Source organism: Equus przewalskii, chromosome 10 (assembly GCF_037783145.1).
Source record: "Equus przewalskii isolate Varuska chromosome 10, EquPr2, whole genome shotgun sequence".
Classification (NCBI taxonomy): Eukaryota; Metazoa; Chordata; class Mammalia; order Perissodactyla; family Equidae; genus Equus; species Equus przewalskii.
In genome coordinates, this window is record NC_091840.1 from 298364 (window position 1) to 315707 (window position 17344).

At 56.6% G+C, this 17344-nt stretch overlaps 2 protein-coding genes across 46 annotated transcripts in view; one reads left to right on the forward strand and one right to left on the reverse strand.

Moving 5' to 3' along the window:
• The window catches only part of B3GNTL1 (UDP-GlcNAc:betaGal beta-1,3-N-acetylglucosaminyltransferase like 1), a 136048-nt gene extending 126393 nt beyond the window's left edge, over positions 1 to 9655 (forward strand). For 7 of the 30 annotated variants that reach the window (XM_070561276.1, XM_070561263.1, XM_070561273.1 and 4 more), the window contains one exon: positions 222 to 9655. The gene's annotated coding sequence lies outside the window, so the exon portion shown is untranslated. Of the gene's footprint in view, positions 1 to 102 lie in introns of all 30 variants that reach the window. The other 23 variants (XM_008534953.2, XM_070561253.1, XM_070561264.1 and 20 more) reach the window with 12 other exon arrangements.
• Positions 5055 to 17344, reverse strand: part of TBCD (tubulin folding cofactor D) — a 191288-nt gene continuing 178998 nt past the window's right edge. For 8 of the 16 annotated variants that reach the window (XM_070561245.1, XM_070561233.1, XM_070561235.1 and 5 more), the window contains 6 exons: positions 13701 to 13790; positions 13129 to 13216; positions 11706 to 11815; positions 9132 to 9216; positions 7031 to 7156; positions 5055 to 5328 (listed from right to left, as the gene is read on the reverse strand). In XM_070561245.1, the coding sequence (XP_070417346.1) occupies positions 7064 to 7156; positions 9132 to 9216; positions 11706 to 11815; positions 13129 to 13216; positions 13701 to 13790 (466 nt within the window). In that variant the 3' untranslated portion in view covers positions 5055 to 5328; positions 7031 to 7063. The remainder of the gene's footprint in view (positions 5329 to 7030; positions 7157 to 9131; positions 9217 to 11705; positions 11816 to 13128; positions 13217 to 13700; positions 13791 to 17344) is intronic. The other 8 variants (XM_070561247.1, XM_070561238.1, XM_070561236.1 and 5 more) reach the window with 1 other exon arrangement.

A 17344-nucleotide genomic window follows, 5' to 3' on the forward strand; every position in this document is an offset into this window, starting at 1 on the left:
GGACAGCCCCTGCACCTGTGTGGGGAACGTGCCCAGCGGGAAGTGGCACCTGGATGCATCTCAGGCCGTCCTCCCCACGTGGGGCTGGCCCTTCACCTGCAGGCCGAGGCCCAGTACCTCCTTCTTGGGGTGTGACTCACGCGGGGTGAAACGCACGGCTGAGAGCACACAGCCTCAAGGGAGTGTGCATGTTCCTCCGACACATGTGCATTCACATGTAGCCACTGCAGGCCAGACGCGGAGCAGTCCCTCTGCCCTCCTGGAGCCCCACACCTGTCTGTCACCCAGAGGGCATCTTCCGAGGACCATCCACGAGTCCGTCGCATCAGGGGCTCATTCCTCCCCTTTCTGCACGGCACCCTCAGGGTGAAGGAATCACAGTTCATTTATTCGCTGCCCTCCTGGTGGACACCCATGTTGTCTCCAGCTCTGGCTGTCACGAAGAAAGCTTCTGTGCAGTCTGGACACGTTATGGCAGACCTGTGATTTCATCCCTCTTGGGAAACACCTAGGGGTACTATTACCGGGTCTGACTTTATTAGAGATGAGGACGTGAACAGAGACGACGTGAGAACAGAGGCTGTGTGGCAGGGTGTCGGCCCATGACCCGGCAGGCAGAGGCTCGAGGGGGATGGCTCCCTCTGCTGTGCCTGATGGAGGCCATGGGCCTGGGGAAGCTGGGTGGCTGACCAGAAGCGGCCGTCCTCGTGATTGGTTAGGGGGCACCCTGGCTTTCTCTGGCTGGTCCTAAGTTGGAAGTGGGGCAAGAACTAGAGAAGCTGGTGGTTGTTGACCACATTCTGGGTGGCTGCCATGAACTACTGCTTGGTTTCCTGGACTGGCGCAGGCTGTGGGCAGCAGTCCTGTTTTTGTAGATGGTCTGGTGTTGCCCATTTGTACCTCCAGTCTCTCAGTCCCAGGAACCCCAATGGCCCAACTCAGGCTGAGAGAACAAATCCCATCAGCCATGAGCATCAGCCTGAGTGCGGAGCTTCTCCTTAAAGGCCATAGGCTGCCCGTTGCCCTCTGCCTGTCTCCTCGATCCCAAAACAAGATCATCAATACGCTGTATCCTTTGCATCATGACAAGTCCTGCCGCAGTCAGTGCTGCCTGCCTGTGTGGGAACCCCGCTCTGAAGCTCACGTGAACGACCAGCAGTTGCTCGCCTGGTGGAGCGGCCTCACCGTGGAGCTCACGGAGTTGGGATTTCCAGCGATGGTGATTTACAGAATCCGGTCTGCGTGCAGAGTCGCAGAAGACTCTTCCTGAAGCACAGGAGGTGTTGGTCTAAGGCAGGACGACCAGGTGCTCCAGCCACGGTGCCTGACAATCTGCTTGTGTGTTTGTTTTTATACTGCATGCTATTATTGTCCATCTTTTAAAATCCTACATGCTTTAAGAAATCCGCCCATTTGGCCATTATTCTTTTTGTTTGCATGGTCACTGTTTATTCTCTGCTCAGCATTCCTCCTTGCATCTGAGTCTGTTCAACTGGGACCGTCTTCCTGCTGCCTGGAGTTTATCCACTAGAACAGTGGTTCCCAACTGGGGCAGGTTTGCTGCAAGACTGCTGGTGACTAGGATGTTGCTAGACACCCTACAACACACAGGACAGTCCCCACAACAAAGAAGTGTTCAACCCCAAATGTCAGCAGTACCCAGACTGAGAAACTAGCCATGCACGAGGGGCTTGTGTTGTCTGAATGTGACTTCATTCTGCACTTTTTTGAATGGCAGTTTTCCTACCAGGGTGGTGGTTATCCTCTCTCGGCACAGTGAAGATCTACGCTCTCAACTCCACCGTTGCCGCTGGGACATGGGCAGTGCTGCGTACTGCCGTGTCGTCTGGCTGTTGGTGCAGTTTCCCTGTGATGCATCCCCGTGGGAGCGCCTGTCATTCTGCTGGATCCGCCAGCTCTGCACCTGGGGATTGTGCCCCCGCGACAAGTACGGGGCGTCCGCACCATCTCTTTCTGAGATCCTGTCACTCACAGGCCAGATTCTCTTTGGTGTCTCTTGACTTTGCTGTCACATTTTCCAGTTTTTTCCGGATGATTTCTTCAGATTGTCCGGTTCTCCAGTTCTCTCTTCAGCCATGTCTACTTGGTGGTTTAATCCATCCATTGAGGGTTTTTCTTCTAATGTCTTCTTGGTAATTTCTAGTCCTTTTCAAAAATGAATTCACTCTATATATTTCCTGTCTGCTATTTCCAGTATCCTAAGTCTCTGGGTCTGGTTCTGTCAGGTCTTGCTCATGGTGCCTGTGTCCTGTGCGTTTGGGGGACTGTGAGAGCGTGGGCTCATGCTCTTTTATTCCCTTCTCCCAGAGGGCTTCCGCTCGCCTCTTCTGCCCGTCTGGGAGCACCCTGCTCAGGGCCAGGCTGAGCAAGTTTTCCATGTTAGGAGTTTGGCTGACGGCATAGGCAATGTGGGTCTCCAGGAGAGGCTCCCTTCCCCAGCACCGGGCAGAGATGAGATGGAAGGGTTCTGTGGCCCTTTCTTGGAGGAGGACTTAGTTCTTGTTCACCCTGTTGCTGAGCACGCAGTGTTTAGGGCCCACCTGTACGGGGGTCTCCTGTTAAATGAAACTTCGTGGTCCGACTTGGGGCTCAGCAGATGCGGCCCTCAGGGCCTGCGGGCCCCACTCACCTGGAGGGCTTCTGCCTGTCCTGAGTGCTGTGCGCATGGCGGTCCTGCTTGCTCTCCTTGCCTCTACAAAGGCACTCTGCTCTCTGCTGCCCCTCTGCGGCCCTGTCCAAGGGGCTTCTTGACCACGTCCTCCACAAGACAGCAGCCCAGCACACTGTCCCGCCTGCTGTCTTCCCTCACAGCACTCGTGCTGTTTCCCACAATCCACAGTAGCTCATTTGCTATTTTATGCTTCCAGCTCTGACCTAAGTCACGAGAGTCTGGGGCTCCCCACCAAATCCATCACTGGGACCCAGGTGGGCTCCAGAAACCATGGCTGCACGAAGGAGGGTGGCCCAGCCACCAGGCACCTGGTTGGAGCGGGTGGTGACCACTGGGGCCTGATGTGCTGAGGGCGAGTGGAAGCAGCTGGACCCTATCTCCCAGCTAGTGGATGAGTCCAGTTTCCCTTGGGTGGCAAAGCTGGACCAGCATTAAAAGAGCATTGATGGGTCTACGTGGTGAACTGGCCGGTCTCCACGTCTCAAAAGGCCACTTCTCTGCAATCCTGTGGGGAGGTTTTTTTTTGTTTTTTTAAACATTTGAAACACTTTTTTATTTTTTGCTGGGAAAGATTCGCCCTGAGCTAACATCCATTGCGAATCTTCTTTTGTTTTTCCCTCCCCAAAGCCCCAGTACATAGTTGTATATTCAAGTTGTGAGTCCTAGTTCTTCCATGTGAGCCGCCACCTCAGCATGGCAGCTGACGGACGGGTGGTGTGATTCCATCACTGGGAACTGGATCTGGGCTGCTGAAGCAGAGTGCACCGAACTTTAACCACTGGACCACCAGGGCTGGCTCTTGTGTGTGTGTGGTTTTTTTCAATTACACTAAAAACAGTTCATTTTGTTGCTTCTCAAAAGCTGCCTGCTTGCTTTTCTGTTGCCAAGGCCCAGATGCTGCTCTGCGGGCACCGTCTCCGCTGCCCCTGGCAGATACGAACACAGGACCTTGTGGGGCAGCCCTGCAGAAGAGCCTTCCCACCAGCGTGGCCTCACGTGGCCTGTGGCTTAGCCTGGACACAGGCCACTGGGCCATCCAGGACCCTCACCATGTGACCTCTGCCAGTCAAGTGGTCTGTGGCTAATCTTTTGTCTAAAGTGGAAAACTTCCTTCTTTTCAAGAGGGAGGCATGTTTTTAGGCTTAAATGAAATAAAGTCAATCTACAAAGTTACAATCTCACACAAGTATGAGGTAAGGCTCTTTCAGGGGTTAAAAATGATCTGTCTCAGGTCCAGCCAGTGCAAGGCAAGCGTCGCCACAAGTCCAGCACTCAGCCTAGGCAGGAGAAACCAACTCCTGGTGAGGCTGCAACAGCCAGGATGGCACGCCCAGTGGCTGCCCCGCCAAGTGGCCCGAGCTGGGCCTCCCAGCCCACGGACCTGTTGTCACGCATGTCCCGAGGGGTGGTCTGTTCTGCAGCCCAGGTGCACCAGCACCATCCTGGGCATGTGGCCCCCATGACAGCACAACCTGCGTCTTCGCCTCAGAGGTGGACAAGGGCTGCTGCGTCCAGACCTCGGCCCACGGAAGAGCAGGGGCACCAGGAACCTAAGCTGTGCAAAGCTCCACAGCAGGCAGGCCGACCCTGCTGGGCACTCAGGTGTCTGAGACCAGCCACACGAGTGCATGGTCAGCAGGGAGATGCTCCCTGGCTCCAGGATCGGTCAGTGTGAACTCGCAGTGGACTAATAAGGAGAAGTGCAGCTTTTCCCAGAACGAACAAGTGAGCCGTGGCACTTCCCATGTTTCCCCTGAGAACCCCACATCTCGGAGGGTGTGCATGGGGTTCGGAGCATCCTCTTGCAGCAGGCATCTGTAAAGCCGCTGGCCGCACGCTGCTCGGGGGCTCCTGAGCTGCCAGACTATCTCTCATGTGTGGCTGGAGCTGGTCTCAGGCAGGATTCTAACATGCAGCGTGTGCTTTCTGAGTGTACAGAACTGAATGAAGGAGGTGATGTGCGTGCGGCACCCACGTGTGCTGGATGCCGGAACAGACTGGAGGTGGGAAGACAGCCGCTCCTGCCCTGCAGAACCGACCCAGAAAAGAGGGTCCGGACCGTGCACGCCAGCCGCCCATCTTTCCAGCCCTGTGGTTCTCACTGAACCACACGTGTCCCCCGCACAGCACATTGCAGCTAAGACCATGCCGAGCAAGGCCGTGGCTGGACGCTGCCGCAGCAACAGCACAGGAGGCTGCGGCCGGCCTGTCGCAGGCCTGGTCCCCCGGGGCCACCCCATCTGTGGGGGGGCAGCACAGAGGAGGAGGAAGCCTGCAGCCCTTTCTGGCCTCTGGTTTACCCCCACCCGAGGCTGTCCAGTTGCCCTCACTTGCACCAGTGTCACACAGCCAGACGCAGAACTGCTCAAGACACGATTTTATAAGATTTTACAAGACATGGGCTCGTGATTAAGTCAAGATAAAAGCACCAACACCCCAGGTCACTCGAGCGCAGGACACGTGTGTGAAGCTGCCTCCATGGTGACAAAGTCCCTCGGCATATGCACCAGCCTGGGCCGCCCTCCGCTGGCCGAGACGCTGTGCCCAGGTTTTTCGTGCTGACCGTCACCTGGCTCCTCTTCCCGCCAGGTGGCCTCAGGGCTCCGCCCCCAGGACTGGCCTCAGTGGGTGCTGGGCTGTGGAGGATACGACAGGGTCAGGCCGGCAGCACCATTTCCCCAATGTCCCAGGAGCCGTGTGGCCAACACAACTTCTGGGGAGGGGGCAGGTGGCTCCCTTCTGCTCTGACTCCACCCACCAGCATGCAAAACCTTCCTGAGGAGATGTAAGAACTGTGTTTACTGGCAGCCAATACTGCGCTTGGCCTTCACCCAGGAGACAGGAGTCATGGCTCAGCCAGCCATCTCCACCATGATCAGCGCCCGCCCCCTGCACCTGGAGGGGATACCTATGGGCTGAGGGAAGAGTGGGCTCGGCAGAAAGTCAGTACAGCACCAGGAGGGGAGAGAAGGGAGAAGAGGAAATCATCTCAGAAACAACCACCGCATCACCAGTGCCTACAAGAGACGCTGGCACAGTGAAGCCCCTCGGAACGAGAGAAATGGCAGGCAGGCCAAGCACACGCAGCAGGAGGCCCCTGCCTGGGGAGAGCCCAGGTCGGTCTGAGATAGGACCCAGGAAGGTGAGGGGTGCAGGGCCCAAGCTCCACGCCTGGCGCCACCCTTCCTTTCAACACAGACGACAGCCAACTGGACAGGAGACCACACAGCAACAGTCAGCAGGAGGGGAGTGCAATGACAGAACTCCTGTGATCACCCAAAGAGAAGAAAGGAGGGAAGAAGTAGACGGTGAGGTCAAGTGGAAAACGGAGATGGCAGAAATAACCTCGATGAGCCTGACATCACACCTTAAATCTAAGTGGGCAAAACGCTCCAACCCCTAGAGCTCGTGGCAGTCACCTGCCTGCTGCTCACATGCGGCCTGTTCAATGTAAGAGCACACAGGGCTCAAACACGACATGGTCGAGAGAGACAGACAACACAAACACTAACCAAAGCGCCCAGTGTGGCTGTGTCAGGACCAGGGGGCTTCTAGGCATGAGGCCTCACCACAGATAGAGAAGACCCACCGGGAAGATGTTACCAACGTGAACACACAAGCACCCAGTAGCATGGCTCCAAGTGTATCACAGAAGTTGAGGAAAGTAAAAGAGCTGAGGAATCCACAGCACAACCTTCTCAGTAACTCACAGAACAAGTAGACGGGATACCAGGCAGGGTTGGGGAGCCCAGTGCAGCGCAGTTAGGAAGAAGCCACACAAGCTGAAAATGAGCCCCTTTTCTCAGCCCCATCAGAGAACTGAGGTCACCACCCCAAAGCTGGAGACAGGCGAGTCCAGGGAATCACAGTGGAGATCAGCTCCCCTGGAGCACAGGCCAGCCAGTGGAAGATGAACCAGGGCTTCATTTAAATGGTAATTCTGACAAACTGCTGGAGGCTGAGTGAACTAGCATGAGAAATGGGGTCGGGGGAGGCATCTTAGGGGGCCCCACACTGTCCTGGTTTCCCTCCAGGAACCTACCAGGTTCACCTGGTCAAGATCCAGAAAAGAACCCGCTCCTGGTTCTGGCAGGGAGGGAACAGTAGCCGCCGTGGTCCCCCCCGGCCGTCTCCAGGGGAGGGCCTGCCAGAGCCCACAGCGCCAGAAGGGGTCAGGGCCTCAAGCAGGCAGACTGGGGCCGCTGCGGCAGGGAAGGGGGCTGCCATGGGAGACCCTGGTGAAGGTCGCGGGCACAGACCCAGGCCCACAAGGGCTGAGGTTTAATCAGCAGATTACAGAATGCTCCCCTTCCCCCGTCCAACCACATCACCAACTGCCTCCAGCATCACCATGGGTTCCAGCTGAAAAAGCTACCAGACACAGACGCTCCGAGGAGGACACAGGGACGCCCACATCAAGGGCACCAAGGACAAGGACGTTGGAGGAATCGGAAGCTTTGGAACCTGCAGCAAACACTGAACAGAGTAACTCCAGCCAGACCAACATGAGTCCTCACAATAATAAGGCCCATTCACCACAGTTCCTACCACCCAGCACATGTCTGGCTTTCAATAAAAACTTACAAAATATGCCAAAAGGAAAGAAAAAGCAGAGTCTGAAAAGACAATCCTGAGCATCAGAACCAGACTCTGATGTGGCAGAGATGTTGGAACTACCAGACCAGAAACTTGACACAACTGTGATTAAGATCCTAAGACTCTGATGGGAGAAGTGGACACCATGCAAGGACAGATGGGTAACATAAGCCGAGGTGGAAACTCTAAGAAAGAAGCAAAGGAAATGCTAGAAATCAAAAACACTATAACAGAAATGAAGAGTGCCTTTGAAGGGCTCATCACACAACCAGACATGGCCAATGAATCAGTGAACTTGAAGATCAGTCAGTAGAAACTTCTCAAATTCAGATGCAAGGCCACCTCAGCCACACTCCTGGCAGGTTCTACTGTGCAAACTGACAAGCCAGTTCTCTAGGTGTTATGGAAACCCAAAGGACCAAGATCCATCTCTGCATCTCAAGCCCTAAAACTGACACCCATGTCTGTAGACACTGTGGTGCTGGCTTACGGAGGACAGAGATCCATGGAGAACTAAGGAGAATGGTGACGCACTGCAGCCAGAAAGGAGCTGGGTCAGCAGCATATGGAGGGACATGTCTGCTGACCTCCTTCACACCACGTGTAAAACCAAGTCCAGACAGACTTCGAACCTAAACATAAAAGGTGAAACAGTAAAGCCTCCAGAAAAAAACAGGAGACTATGGACATAAACTTGGAGTAGATAAAGACATCTTAAACGGGACCCATAAAAAAGTGAAAAGGGAAGAAATGGTGAGCTGTAATATATTAAATCTAAGGACAAGAAGGCAGCCCCTTGAGTGGGAGAAGATATCTGCAGTTTGCATGACTAGCAAAAAATCAAGAACCCTGACAAAGCGTGCCACCTTGTGACCAGCACTCACTTCTGCATGGACAGTCTTCCTCCATAAAAAGCTCAAACACGGTCTCTCCAAAGCCAGAGTTCACACCTAAGTCCAGAGGACACAGCCCACCAGGATGAGGAGAAGGAATGTGGGGACAGGGCTGAGAGCTCACTTAGCCCCTGGCGATCAAGTACATGCTGCTGTGACCTCCTCTGCAGCTCCTGCAGCACAGACAGACTGAAGAGAAAGTCCCAATTCTCTGCCAACTGCATACCCCAGAGTCTGAAATCTCCCACTGACCACACAGAACCTGGAAGATCAGCTCAGGGCCCTGCCCTCTCAAAACCACAGATACAATGCACACACCAAGGCCATGGAAACGCAGAACTCGTGGCAGACAGCAGCAGGCCCCAGAAGACCCTGGGTGATGACAGAGTCCCCAAATGGGACAAGTGTCCAGGGAGGAGTCGCTGGTGGAAACACAGAAGGACCAGATCAGGGTGCCGAGGAGGCCTCTTCCAACACGAGGGAGGCCACATCTGGGAGGAGAAAGCTCGGGCAACGCCACCTCCTCCGAGGGCTGGAGAGGCTGGGTGGCCACCGCCCCCAGCAGACAGCCTGTCCCGGGTACGGACGCATACCAGGACACACTGGAGACGTGCCAGCAGGAGAGGGAGTCTCCAGGAGGTGGAGTAGCAGCTGGCACACACAAGTGGGCTGGGCAGCCGTGAGCATCACCAGCTCCTTGTCTCTGCTTCTGAAGGAACAGCTGACTGGGAGGGGTCCCTGGGGGCCTGGCTCTCGGCGGGAAGTGGGGGGGAACGGGGGGTGTGTACATGCCTGCCGGCCTCTGCTCTGCATCTCTGGGGGTCCCAAAAGCCTGTGTGGACCCCGATGGGGAGAGGGGCAGGCAGTGTGGACCCAGGATGTTCCAGGCTCTGTAGGGGGTGGGCAGTGTGGACCCAGGATGTGCCACTCTGTTGGGGGCAGGTGGTTACCTTGGGGACCAGCTGTGGTCTGGGCACTCCAAGCAGGTCGCACAGGCGGTTCCGCTGGCCTCGCACGAGTGGGAGCTCCGCATCCCTGGGGAGGAGAGGGCAGGGCAGCTTCAGCCACAAGAAGGGTCGGCTCACTCGCAGCTAAGCCTGCCACCAACTTACACTCTGGGTAGACTTCCTGCCGGGTGCAGAAACCCCAAGACATCTCAGACCAGGGGAAATCAGGAACAACGGCTGCTCACCCCAGAACTCCAACTGGGCTTTGCCCCGACCCCTTTCTCGGAGATTGCAGGAGGAGCAGCGCCGTCCAAAGGAAGGGTCCACCACAGGGAGATGCGGCCGAACAGGCCCAAACAGGGAACAGGGAATGCTGGGACCGAGGGGGAAAGGGCGCTGCCTGGGGAGGCAGGAGAGAGGGAACACAGATTTTAATCCATGGGCTTTGTTAAGTTTTATTTGACTTTGAAAGCTATTTATTACTTTCATTAAAAATAAAAATTGAATTTGGCAACACCATAGAAAAATATTGGGCATTTTTTTAGACTGAAAAAACACATATAAATTTCTAAATCCTCTGGAATTTTTCTTACAAAGGGATTAAATTATGGGGAAAAGAGACCCTGTCCACCCCGACACTGAGAGGGAGGACGGAAGGAGTGGGGCACTGGGGAGGACCTGGGACCCCATGCGTGTGAATGGTTTCGGGTTCTCCTCACTGTCCTTTTTCAAGCCCAACATTTTAGGATCTGATTAAGAACGTGCCTCCACATTTCTATAGAGTTGACAACATAACAGAAAATGTGTCATCAGTGCAGAAGTTAAGATGCCACTCTCTCAACAGATGTACAGGGCAGGCCGTGAGGGCAGACGGGCTCAGGCCAGCGAGACTTGGGCCTGAGGGCGGACAGGGTCAGGGCAGCCAGTCTCAGGCCTGAGGGCGGATGGGCTCAGATCAGTGTTCAAGCTGCTCACAGAGAGTGGCAGCACCCACGTCTTCTGAGGCCACGTTCCCTGTTCTGGAGCTTTCATTGTGGGGCCCCACGAGGATGTTCACCAGGACGCCCTCCTCGAAACTAAAGGTCTCCTTAGAAAACCTCGATGAAACCCTGTAACCAGAAGGCCCTTTTCTGTCCTTCTGGGCCACAGCGTCTCACGCCTGAGCAGGGGAGCTGGGCCGTTGGCTAGGGGCGGGAGCTGCAGTTGCGCGTGAACTCTGTGGAAAGCTCAGCCCTTTTAAGAATGTCACTGTTCTGAGGGGAACGCATCAGTTTATTGTGCATGCCTGTGCCTGCGTGAGCAGTGTGCTGGCCCTGAGAGAACCGGCACTGTCAGCCTGGGGTCAGCATGGGGCCTAAACAGGCCTGCAGCCAGACCTCTCCAAGCTTCCATCCTGTCTCCAGAATGGGGTGAGGAGAGTGGTCGCCTGTGGGGCGGGGCATGTGCACATGTGAGAACACATGACGTGCGTGTGTGTGTGCCCAAGAGCGGCTATGCCTGGAACATACAGCACCCTGTGTCTGCCCCTCCCTCACCGTGACTGTCTGGTGTGGCTGGGGAACCTGCCGGCAGCCTCTACTATGCTGCCCGACACCGTCCACACACCTTTCTCCATCAGCTCCCCTCCCCCCACACAAGTCCTTCTCAACGTGCTGTGCAAAGCCTACCAGGAGCCAAGAAGCCAGCAGAGATTGCAGGAAATTGTGCCTAAAATAAGCTTCAAGCCCACCTTTGTCTCAAATGACCCAAGAGAAGCTAATGGCCTTGGCTGCCCCAGGAAGGACATGGACATCTGGGGACTGGGAAGGGACGAAACCTTGTTCTTCCTGTTTCCTTTGATGCTTTTTGATTTCTGAACATGTCCACATGTGGTCTCCTCCACCAAGACTGAGCAAAGGCCCAGTGACCCTCCTCTGGGGCGAGTCCTGGGCACCTGCTACAGCTGCTTGAGGTCCTTCTGCTCCCCGGGGGGCCGTGGCTAACACACGTGGCAGAGCCCACAGAGGGAGCAACCGCCTCCTTTGCTGCACGCTTCACAGCATTTGTGACACCATAGTTTAGGGGGAAGAAGCTGCCACTGCCCTGAGCGACCTCGACCCCAGTAACAGCAGAAATGCTATGCCAGCTCCCATCAGCATCCAGAGCCGGCCACGTGATCAGTCGATGGAAAAGCAGCCCACAGAGAAACTGAAAATTAGCCCCTAACCAGTCACTGGGCAGAACAACCCATCTTCCACTTAGAAAAAAATTACATTTGGGAGAAAATGATTTCCCTCTGCAAACTGCCCACCTGAACACCCACTCGTCCCCGTGTCCAGCCCTCACTGGGGCATGAGGAAGGGAGCCTGCGCTACAGAAACATGGACATGGCAGGTGAGAAGACTCGGTCACGACCACTGTGGCCTTCACCCGGCCCAGAGCCAAGGCCATGGAGGGCTGGGAGCTCGCCTTCCTCCTCCTTCTGGAGGGTTCTACGAGGGACTGCAGGGACAGGAAGGGATGCCCCTTCACTGCGACGCGGCACCCGATGGAATGGCTGGCGTGTGTCCCGGGAGAAGGCGAGGGGCTGGCACTCACCAGGCCGTGCTGCTGAGCACTGCCATGACCTCATCCAGGACGCCCGCGCCCACGACGTCACCATAGGTCAGCACCATCTCGTATACCTGGCTGGCCGTGGTCTTCCGGATCTGGACAGGACGAACGCATTAGTGGGAGGGGAACGCCCGAGATACACAGAACAGAACCAGCAGGACCATGTCCAGGGAATGGGGACATGGGGCTAGGTGGACCCCAGGACCCTAGGAACCCGCAGTCCGACTGAAACCCAAAGACGTGTCCAGTGCAGCTGGTTCCAAGGAGGGAGCTGACCAGGACCCCAACTGAGGAGACCGTGGCCACACTGGACGCGGATGCACAAGAGGATGAGGCGCGTTCCAGGCGGGCCACCTCGTTCCCCACCGTCCCTGCAGCAGCCTTGTTGAGAACAAGCTGGACAGCCTCCAACAGGCCAGGCTGTCGTTCTGGCTGAAATGCTCCACTGACAACCCGTCCCTCATCAGAGAAACCACCTCCCCTGCTTTCTTTCTAGATAGGCCTGCAGTGACGTCCAGGGAGTGCATGGTCTGAGGCCCCGGGCCAACTGAGGGCTCCTGAGGCCACAGCCGGGTTCCTGGCCCCCATCTGAGAACCGCCGTGTCAGGTGAATCACTACTCTCACCTCTTAGGAAAATGTCATGTGGACTATTTGGAGAGTACTTTTTCAGCCAGTGGGAAATAAAATTCCTAGGAAACCTGACCACGGGCTGGGGTGGGGGTTTTGAAGGCGCTGCCCCCAGGTGTGGGTTGAGCCACTTCAGCCTGGGGTCTTCCTGGTGCCCTCAACTGGAGCCCAGGACCCTGACAGGCCGAGACCCCACCCAGAGTCCTGGTGCAACCCCTTCACCTAAGCTGGGGTCCCCGCTGGCATCCAGGGGCTGCGTTGGACCAACTGTGGGCAGGGTGGGGGAGGGACAGAACCGGGAGGGGATCAGGGGTCAGAGGTCGAGAGTCGATGGTCCCACCAGTGTGGGGCACTTGCTGCGTGTCCTTCTGCTTCCCCAGTGCCCAGGCTCAAAGACTCGGCTCTCCAGGGGCACCTGCAGACCTCGGCCCAGGAGGACACAGACTGCACCATGCTCAGGAGCCACTTCCATGAGCCGCAACCAGTCACGCCGTGGCCTCTGCTCCTTGAGGGGTGCCTGTGTAGGGCAGGACACCCCACCCCCTCACAACAGGCCTCGCCCACACCCAGGCCCCGCTCCCTGCCCAGTGGCCACTCCGGAGCTAGCCACCTGCCCACAGCCACAGAGCATCTGGCCCTGACCCAGCACTAGCTTCCAGAACCAGTGCTACGGAGGAGGTCGTGACGTGTGACCACAGTGTCACCACGGGCAAGTCCAAGGATGGGCCGCTGGCCCCCCCACCGGCGGCTGAGCAGCAGGCTAACCACACGGGCACTCACCATGGGGAACGGGTGGCAGAGCAGGAGGAGCAGCTGCAGGAGAGCCTTCCTCCTCACCTCACCTGGGAACTGCACCATCCCACAGAACCTGCGGGCCAGAGGTGAGCACTGGGTGAGTGGCGCCAGCTTCTCACAGAGCGCCCCAGACCCTGGCGCAAGTGGACATGCTGACCCGGCCCCGGGGCCACAGAGCAGTGGGACTGCGGTCAGTCCGGCACCCTGGCTGTGTCTGGTTCACTCTGCAGATGGAGGCGCCTGGAATGTCCAGCTCTCCAGGGCATCGGGTCTGAGAACACCCAGCAAGGCAGGTCCCTCTGTCCAGGGGCTGGCCACAGGGCAGGACCCCACTCTGGTGGGGCTGCTCGTCACCAAGGCCGCAGGGAGGCTGGGCAGGGCTCCCCTGCTCTGGCGGGAACTCCCACGGTGGCTTCACCAGTGTGGCTGGGCTGCCACTGGGACTATTCTGGGCTAACATCACCCACGACGTGACGCAGCCTCGAGACTGCAACTCCGCTTCTCTCCCGCCGGAGCCGCCCTCCCAGCACTGTCCCAGCAGGGAATGCGAAACTCACACCCCGATGCTGGAGCGCAGCTTCTGCACATCTCTGGACTTCCGGATTTCTTCCCTACACAGCGCCAGCAGCTTCACACAGAAGGGATGGCTGGAAGGAGGGCACGGGCGTCAGTGGTAAGCTCTCAGGGAGCACGTGCAGCTTGAGATGCGCGGAGTGGCATCTGTGACAGCAGCTGCCACCAGCGACCCGAGGCCATGTCCCTCGGGGAAGCTGTGCCAGGTGATGTCAGCCGGTGCCTGTTCAAGTGCCGCGGAGGACAGATACCCTACAGACCACCTCCCTTACCGCACCCCAACCCATCCTCAGGGCCCTGATGGGAGGGCAGGCTGACTGCTGGTGCAGCCAGGACATGAGCAGGTCTACCCAGACGACCGACGCCCATGCCAGCACCAGCAAGGCTGCCTGACTCAGTGTGCACTGTGACCCAGTGGGCTTGACCAGGAGCAAGGGCGAGGAGGCCCAATCAGAACCAGCCCCGCTCCCAGGCCCAAGAAGATCAGGAGTGACAGGAGCGGGGCGAGCCAGGCACAGCCAAGGCCAAGTGGTCAGTCAGCGGAGGTGAACGTGGGGCCGGGGTGGCTAAGGCCAGCACAGGTCCCTATGAGAGGGACCCACTCCTCTAGTGTGGTGCTGCGGCCAGGGCACCACTGCCCCTGCCCCTGCCCGTTCTGGATGGTGGCGCAGGCTGAGGCAGTTCCAAGGGACCCCGCGGCTCCTCCTCCCCCATCTGCTGGCTGGAGGCTGGCCCAGGCGGCCTTAGATATGGTCAGGGTGCAGAACCTCGTCTCGCCGGGCCCCTGGGTGAAGGCACAGGATGGCCCCCCACAAGCAGGAAGCGGCCGCTGGCTACCCCACCACCCCCACCCTGCGAGCAGGAAGCGACCACCCACGCTAGGCCACTGCCAGCTCAGCGTCAGTGTGGACAGTAGCTCCCCCACCAAAGATGGTCCCAGGAAAACCCCGCTGTCCTCCTGGGATACAGTGGACCTCAGCCTCTCTTCCTCCACCGTCCACTCCCCACCCACCAGACGCCACATTCTCTCACTCCTGCTTGCCCTTCCAGGTCCTCACTGTCACCGAGAGCTGTCAGTGTCCCTCTCTGGCCCCCACCCCTCCCTGAACCCAGCTCCATCTGGCTTCTCCCCACAGCTCATTGAAACACTCATCAGGGACCAAGTGACCATCATGCTGCTGAGGGCCATGGTCACTCCCACCCTCAGCCTGTGTGACCACTCAGGACACACCATCGACAGCCCAGCTATGGCAGCCCCATGCTCTTCCACCTCAGCCTGCTTGTTAGCGGCCTTGCCATCCCCTCTGCTCCCCATCTTGCCAACAATGGGGCACCCACAGCTCCACTGGGGCTCTTCTCAGTCTACACCCCTCCCCTGGTCACCTGTCTGCACCTGCTCCCCTGATGACTTCATGAGTTCACACCTCAGTAGAAAGATATTCTTCAAGTCCCAAAATAAAACAGCTGCCTAGAATTCTGTACCCTCTGAACATGAAAATAAAATCAGAAAGCATCTGCCACCAGCAGACCTCACTAGAGAAATTTTTTTTAAAGATTGACCCTGAGCTAACATCTGTTACCAATCTTCTTTCTTTTTTTTGGCTTCTCTCCAAAGCCCCCCAGTACATAGTTGTATATTCTAGTTGTAGGTTCTTCTGGTTGAGCCATGTGGGATGCCGCCTCAGCATGAGCCTGATGAGCAGTGCCATGTCCGCGCCCAGGATCCGAACTGGTGAATCCCTGGGCCGCCAAAGGGGAGAACGCGAACCTAACCACTCGGCCACAGGTCCAGCCCCATGACTAGAGGAAATGCTAAAGGATGTTCTTTAGGCAGAAAGAATACAATCCTAGATGAGGTGGGGGGACAAGATACAAGAGGCAACGAGGGAAAAGAAAGTAGTAAAAATGCATTTAACTTAAACACTAACCACAGAAAACAGCAATAAGTGAAAATATAAATGCAACCAAACACATGACAATGATGTCCTGTCACTGCAGAGAAGTACATGGGCCGTGTCCTAACGCCCTTGGTGTTGTCCAGGAAGAGGACAAAATACTGAAAATGAATCCGAGGGCGTGACCATGAGGGGAGCAGGAAAGAGGGCCAAGTCCCAGACAAGCTCGTGAGGGAGATGGAACGGTGAAAATGACTCGTTACCACACAGAACAGAGGAGAAGGAAGGGGAGAGGCACCACACACGGGACACAGACCCAGTGGTCACATGAGACACGGTGAGCAGTCCCGTGGAAAGACTGGCTTCAGATGATGCTCACAGACACAAACACGCACCAACAGTGAACAAGGGAGGACGGAAAAAGGACAAAAGTCAAAAGAAGCTGGTGTAGCCACATGAATGAATACAAGGCAGATGGGCGAGCTGCGCAGAGTGCCACCAGGAACATAGGCCCTTTAATAACGAGACTCAGCCCTAACTGTGTGCACCAAGAGACAAAACTTGAGAATACACAAAGCAAAACTGACAAAAACTGCAGAAAAATAAGAAGATCTGTATTTGAGCAGAAGATACTTTCTCCTACCATTTTATTTTGAAATTATCAAAGCATGAAAACATGGTAAGATCGTAAACAGAATATTCAGCAAGCCAAGTCATGCAGTAAAGGGTCCCATAAACAGGTGCCCATAGCCCCCAAACGCTGCTCTGACATTAGGTATAAGAAAGTCAGCGTGGGGCTGGCCCCGTGGCCAAGTGGTTACAGTTCCGCGCGCTCCGCTTCAGTGGCCTGGGTTTGTGGGTTCCGATCCCAGGTGCAGACCTACTCTGCTCATTGATCATGCCCTGGAGGCGTCCCTCATACAAAAAGTAGAGGAACATTGGACAGATGTTGCACTAATCTTCCTCAAGTGAAAAAAGGGGAGGATTGGCAACAGATGTTAATTCAGGGCGGATCTTCCTCACACACACACAAAGTCAGTGTGATGTACCATCAGCAGTGTAAAAGGGGAAACGCTTTGACGTTATCGAGGCTGCCAAAAAGCACTGAGGGTCCTGGCAAAGATGGAGTAAAGGGACCAGATTCACCCCCACCTGAAACAACTAAAACCCAAACAAAACTCACAAGACAGCATGTGGCCAAGGACAGTGACCACTGAGGTGCGGAGGCAACTGAGGTCAGCCTGCAACTGCCCAGTTTCCTGCCCGCCGGAGGGGATGCAGAGGGGACGGGGGCGGAACTGGTGCCACTCGAGTCTGCAGTGTGCTATGGTTTGTGGAGCACAGCACCAGAGAGGAGGGCGTCCTGGGGCCCTGAGGATCCACCTGAGCCCTGGTCAGTGTGTGAGCACAAGGCCACTGCCCCAGGCTGGGGCCAGAACCACCCAAAAGATGACAGGAAGACCCCAGTACACAGTGACTGTCACCACCAGCTGGGCAGAAAGCTCACAAATCCAGCGGCAGCGAGCAGGGCCTGGGAAATGGGGGAAAACCAACGTGGGAAAGACGCCACTCCAGGCCAACCTGACAGTTTAAAAGCTGATTGCAGTCACCGAAACGTGCCCACAGGAAGCTCAAGCCCACCCCCAGGGGCCAGGCCGTCCAGCCCAGGGACCAGACCACAAGGCCCGAGGGCAAATGGAAATGGTCGGCACACAAGAAACAAGATGACGTGG